We start from the raw sequence: 5,972 nt of genomic DNA, 5'->3' as shown, positions 1-5,972 counted from the left end.
ATCCAAGATAACCTAGTGAGTTTCATGACCGAGCTGGGAATCGAACCCTGGCCTCCAGAGCCTTACTCCAACACTCAAACCACTACACCACACTTTGAGATAAGGATGTCAGGTGCTGACAGTGACCCAGAATGCAGCACAAAACCTAATAATTTTAGCCACTTGATAAATCATCGTGTCAGCAGAAACTGTAGAACAGGGTTTTTTGTTTTCAAGCAGTGGGTTGTAACTGAACTGAAGATTAGTCTCCCTTCAGAGGCATCAATAGGGCTGGTGCCACCCCAGTGCAGAAACTCACGATGTCACCCCCAGGCTGTCAGTTTTTAAATGAATGAAGATCTTAGCTCCTGCCAGAATCTGTGAATATGGTTTCTCCATTCAGCAATTTTGGCCAAGAACTTGGCTTCACACTTCCGCCATCTTCCCCATACAAAGAACAGAACACAATGAAGCGTACTATGACACAGCACTCTCATCTACCATTGCAACCATCATGGGGTGAGGCACTAAGGAGGAGATTCATCCCTCAAATTATTTTTCCAATCCCCAGTTGTATGAGATTATCCACAGTTTTTAATCTGTGAACAATACTGAAGTTTTGCTATTCCAGCACTTAAGTGAAGTTGCTTTTGGGACTACAAATCTCAGAATCCCCATCTCACATGGCTGTAGAGTTCCAGGAACTGTTGTCCAAAACTCTAACATTTCTTGTCTCTTGTTGTGTGCCTTCAATTAGTTGCCAACTTACGGTGACCCTAAAGCGATCCTGTAATAGAGTTTTCTTTGCAAATTTCTTCAGAGGAGACTTGCCATTGGCATCTTCTAAGGCTGAGAGAGTGTGACTTGCCTAAGATTACCCAGTGGGTTTCTATGGCCAGGCAGGGATTAGAACCCTGGTCTCCAGTCATAGTGCAATGCTTAAACCACTACAGCACACTAGCTCCACCACTACACTAGAGACTACACCACACTAGTTTTTTTACAGCAAAGCAAAACTGGAGAACAAGAAAAACAACAGCAGCTCAACGGTGTTGCTGTTTTCTCCCGAAACCCCTTATGTTTGCCAGTTTAGCCCACACCTGCTTTTCACAGCAAACCCACTTGGGGGATGGCCTTTAATCTGTGCCTTTTGCACCAAGGAAAACACACTCAGCAGCTCATGTGGGATACAACAAAGGCAACTAGGGATTTCTCACCTAGCGACACACCTGCTCTAGCCCCAAGCCAACAGCCTTGGAAACCCCAAGGTCTCATGGAAAATCTCTAGCTGTTTCATTTGTCACTACTGGCCTAAGTGGGAAAGCTGTGTTCCCATCTGGCAATAGCTGTCCAGGATTAATTCAATCCATAGCTCAGGTTTAGGACAGCTGAGCCCTTGAACACCTGCAGTGAGACTGAAGACACAAATTCCCATGAGCGTGTGCAAAGTGCTTTCCTCTTTGACAATGTATTTGCAGCCACTTCCTGTGTCCTTGCCCCCAGGATCACATATGAAAAGGAAGGCATATCAGGGAGAATGTAACATTTCCCATCTGAGCTGAGGTTTTTAAAACATTTCCATCCTCTAGTGATATGCCACCAAACTAAGGCCCATGGCTCTAAAATCCTCATATGAATACCTTCCACTTGATACCTAATACCCTAAAGCTTCAGTACGTTACCTTCTTTTACTATAACTCCTAGATCCCCCAGCTAGGATGGGAACCATAGTCCAAAAAGTAACATTTTTCAAACTCTCGAACCTTCAAAAGACCTAGCAGCATGTAATGCTTTCAGAGAACCGAGAGATTTTAGCACCCATGTTCTAACCCTGTTTTCTCTCTGGCTAGCAGATCTTAAGTCTCATTTTCCAAAAGGCTACTTTCCAAGAACCTAGAACCCTTAAGCCCTAGAACTCATTAAACCCAAATTCTACAACACAATCCACAGGTTTCTAGCTTTCTGTATGAAGAGGTCAGTGTAATAAATAGAGAATGCCCCCGGTGCATGGGCTGGAGTTCATATAGTTGTTAAGCCTTGACTTGGATCAGGGTGGCACTCATATAACGTGATGGATCTTGTTGGCCTGCAGCTTCCATTAACCTTAGCCAGCAGAGCCAATAGCAGAGAATGCTGGGAGCTGCACTGCTGTTTCTGTCCCCGAACTGTATGACTTTGGGGCCCAACTCACTAATCTATCTCACAGTCTTACTGTGATGATAAAATAAAGGGAGTAGACAGCTAATGAGACACATTGGCCATTTTCGTTTCTTTGCAAGAAAGAGAAAAAAAATGCCAGTAAATAAAAAGGATATATGCAATATTGGAAGCCAGCGTGGACTATAACTCTGGAGACCAGTGTTCGATGCCCAGTTCAGCCATGATACCCACTGGGTAACCTTGGGCAAGTCACATGCTCTCAGCTTCCCTGGAAGGCAATGGCACACTTCCTCTGAACAAGAAAACCCCTGACCGTACGTCAGAAACAACTTGAAGGAAAACCACACACACACACACAAAGCAACACTGCCACAGCTTTTGAAGAATCAAGTACTGGCTGAAGTAGAACCTAGGAATAGAAGCTAAGGCTTCCAAAAACAGCAAGGACTGCAATGTGCCCTTTAGCATACTTTGCAGATGCAGCTTGGTTGGGCCATGAGACATGATACCCCTCTTTTACCTGTCCTTGAGGTTGGGTGACGGGGTGTGGAGTGGGTGGGTGGGTGGGAAAGATACATATAAAAGAAGATGCAAAATAGGGCAGGTGGATTCCCAAGCTCAGGAGACAGAATGAAGTTGATACAGGTATGTGCAAATGAAAGAGCCATCTCCACAAACTGAATGTGAGATGCGTGCATGACTCATGCACATTCACTGCTGTAGGCACTGCTTGAAGGAACGTGTGAGCTACTGTGATTCTAAACCAATGGATACACCTTGTTCTTTTTTAATGTGTGATAAGGGCAGCACTGAAATTGATGGACAGGAAACAGCAAGAAAGGAGTTTTTGGCTAAATAGCAGGAAAACCATCCAAACGGTAGCAGCTATTTGACATACTTGGTTTTGGGAGATGATGGTTTTTCCTTTTTTCAAAGACAATTTGGGATGCTATTGGTGTAATCGCAACACTGAGCGGCGGGTTGACCTAGACTTCTAAGATTTCTTTCAAATATACAAGGTTAGAAGAAAGGCAACACTATGCAGTGGCATCTTTAACCTTATGCATACTTCTTTAAAATATGCTCCACCGAGTATGGTTGGGCACAGCTGAGCAAGCATGCATAGCACTGAGCTGTGAACTTTACAGACCTGACAAAATGTGCATGCTTGCATGTTTTTAATAGATACCCATAAAGGGATTTAAGGGGGGAAAAAAGCTAATCATGCATGGTAACCCTGCAATACTGTACTGTGAGCTGTGGGCATGTCTTCAAATTCCCTCTTGATTTATGGTGACTCCATGTAGGATTTTCTCAAACTAAGAATACAAAGAGGTGGTTTCACCAGTTGTTTTTCCGAAATATAGCCCTCAGTACCTGACATTCCTTGGCAGCCTGACTGCTTAGCTCTCAAGAACAGAATGGATCTGGTGCTTCCAGAGTCTTTAATGTGAGAGTTAGCATGGCATAATTCTCCTCCTTCACTGACACCGAGATGGAGCAAGTCTACATCCAGAAGCTGTAGGTCCAACAAAGTCCAGAAGAATGGCATAATTTCAAACCTTGGGGGGATTCCACCCCATAATAGTTAGCAGGAGCTGCTGCATCTAACTATTTACCTGCAGCATAACAGTGGCAATCCAATGGGACCATTATTAACTAAATATTACTGATAAAATACCAGGTAAGAATGTATGTGCTTGAAATGCTTTTCAGTCATCTCAGTGACTTTGTACTCAGTGTGCTAAAACACTGGAAACAGGGAAACAGGTTAAAATATTTAATTCTTACTGTAATATTGAACAAATCAATGTGTATGCTTTGTGCTTATATATGTACTACCCTGTTTCTTTTAAATGGGGTGGACTGTGTGATGAAAATTTCAGGGGCCTGAAAGACCCAGAGGACCAGGCTTATACTGTTGCTACCACACATCAGGCATCCTGCTGATGTACTGGACTACAGCTTTCATCATCCACACCCGACAGCTGTGAGATCATCCGGATGGCTGACCTAAAGCATCTTCATCACTGCTATGGATTTAGGATGGAGGGGTGCAAATTGCAAGCAGCTGCCTTGGCGAAGCTAACAGAATCTGACATCTAGCTATTTTTTAACCAATGGGAAGCAATCAGCATGGAAAAGCTGGTTTTTAAGCCACAACTCCCAGAATTCCCCCAGCCAGTATGATCAGAAATCATGCTGGATGTGGGACATTGGGAGCTGTAGTCCCCAGAAGTAATTTTCCCCAGTTTTGATTCAGTCCAGAACTTTTCATCCTCCAGATTGTGATTCTGAGTTTTTTTCTGGTGTATAACTCCCATCATTCCCACCCAGCCTACGGTTAGGGTCATGGGAGCTGTAGTCCAGAACAATTGCAGCAGTGACCATTCTTTCAAAAACTCTGACCAACCAAATCTGTCATCCTTTCCCAGAATTTCTTTAAAACTAGTCTGAAGGTCGTATCTTCCTGGATCTTATTACAGGACATTCAGCTTCTATTCCAATTCCACACCATCGCTAAAATCTGGCAACTTGTTATAGAATCCTGGGATTTGCAGTTTAGGGAATGGTATCTATAATTCTCAGCCAGCAAGTATTAGTATCTCACCAAACTATAAACTCCAGGATTCCATAGTGGTACAATTATGTAGTGTGAAAAGGCCTGGATATCTCATCCTTGGCTTGCTCTCCAGATTTCTCTATACTCATTTCTCCTGTCTCTCACTCTTCCTGTCTAGGGAAAGAAGCCTTTGGTTGCAGCATTCTTACTCTTGGCTGCTACTCACTGTGCCAGCCGCAGGAGCAGCAGTCTGGCCTGCCATCCTGTCAATGCCACCATAGCAGCTGAAAAAGATGATTGCCCCGTCTGCATGACCATCACCACCTCCATCTGCAGTGGCTACTGTGAGACTAGGGTGTGTATGTGTGCATAAGAGGGTAGGGAAAAAGACTGGGTGGGACAAGATCCTTTCAACTCATACAAATGATAGAATGACCTATAGAAGCTGGCACTGACACCCACCAGAGGTCTAGCACCAGAAGCCTGTGTTTTTTTAAAAGTACTTTTCCTCCCCATTAAACATTACCAAGGTGAAGCTACTCACATATAGTCTCCCTTTCCCTTTCCTTTTGCAGGAGATGTTGTGGAAGACTATCCTCTCGTCTTTCAATCAAAGAGTCTGCACCTACAAGGAGGTACGCTATGAGACCATGCTCCTGCAAGGGTGTCCGTCAGGCGTTGACCCATCCTTCATGTACCCTGTGGCTATCAGTTGCCACTGTGACCTCTGTAAAATGGATTCCAGTGACTGCACCGTTCAGAGCACTGGGCCCAACTCCTGCAGCAATCAAGCCATCTTTGCCTAATACAAAGTGATGATGTGGGACAAATATTCCTGACTTACAGCCCTCTTTACCTACTCTATCCCCCTGCTTGCTTTCAGTTCTACAACAAGGCATATGTTCTACAACCAGTAATATCTTCCTGAAAGAGTCCAGGTTATCTCTATTCTAAATCTCTTCTTCTCTTTTAGCTCACAAGGATGAATTGTTATATGCCTTCAAGACTTACGGAGAGTTTATTATAGGGTTTTTGTGGCACGATTTATTCACGGGGTTTGCTGTCTTCTGAGGTTGAGAAGTGTCACTTGCCCAAGATCACCAAGTGAGTTTCCATGGTTGAGCAAGGATTCTAACTCTGGTCTCCTGGAGCTTGACTCTAAAAGTCAAGCCATTACACCATGCTGGCTGTTTTTGTAAAGACCCAACTTCCTGGTCCTAATCTTTGTTTCCCCAACTTTTATGTAAAGATCTATATTTCTGGAAAAATT

At 43.9% G+C, this 5,972-nt stretch overlaps 1 protein-coding gene across 1 annotated transcript; it reads left to right on the top strand.

Annotated features, from left to right (window-relative positions):
• The first annotated feature begins 2,727 nt into the window (after positions 1 to 2,727).
• On the top strand, positions 2,728 to 5,508 carry LOC121934232 (lutropin subunit beta-like). The gene is made up of 3 exons (XM_042474519.1): positions 2,728 to 2,784; positions 4,881 to 5,057; positions 5,278 to 5,508. Exons 1-3 carry the CDS (start codon positions 2,728 to 2,730, stop codon positions 5,506 to 5,508), a joined length of 465 nt encoding a protein of 154 aa, XP_042330453.1.
• The last annotated feature ends 464 nt before the right edge of the window (positions 5,509 to 5,972 follow it).

This window comes from Sceloporus undulatus, chromosome 6 (assembly GCF_019175285.1).
Source record: "Sceloporus undulatus isolate JIND9_A2432 ecotype Alabama chromosome 6, SceUnd_v1.1, whole genome shotgun sequence".
NCBI classification, from domain to species: Eukaryota; Metazoa; Chordata; class Lepidosauria; order Squamata; family Phrynosomatidae; genus Sceloporus; species Sceloporus undulatus.
Note: the sequence above shows the minus strand (reverse complement) of the source record. Positions and strands in the feature narration are given on the sequence as shown.

Coding starts and splice junctions, on each gene's coding strand:
- LOC121934232 (XM_042474519.1), top strand. CDS start 2,728: ATGCAAAATAGGGCAGGTGGATTCCCAAGCTCAGGAGACAGAATGAAG. Junction 2,785..4,880: donor ACAGAATGAAGTTGATACAG/GTATGTGCAAAT, acceptor CTTCCTGTCTAG/GGAAAGAAGCCTTTGGTTGC. Junction 5,058..5,277: donor GTGGCTACTGTGAGACTAGG/GTGTGTATGTGT, acceptor TTCCTTTTGCAG/GAGATGTTGTGGAAGACTAT.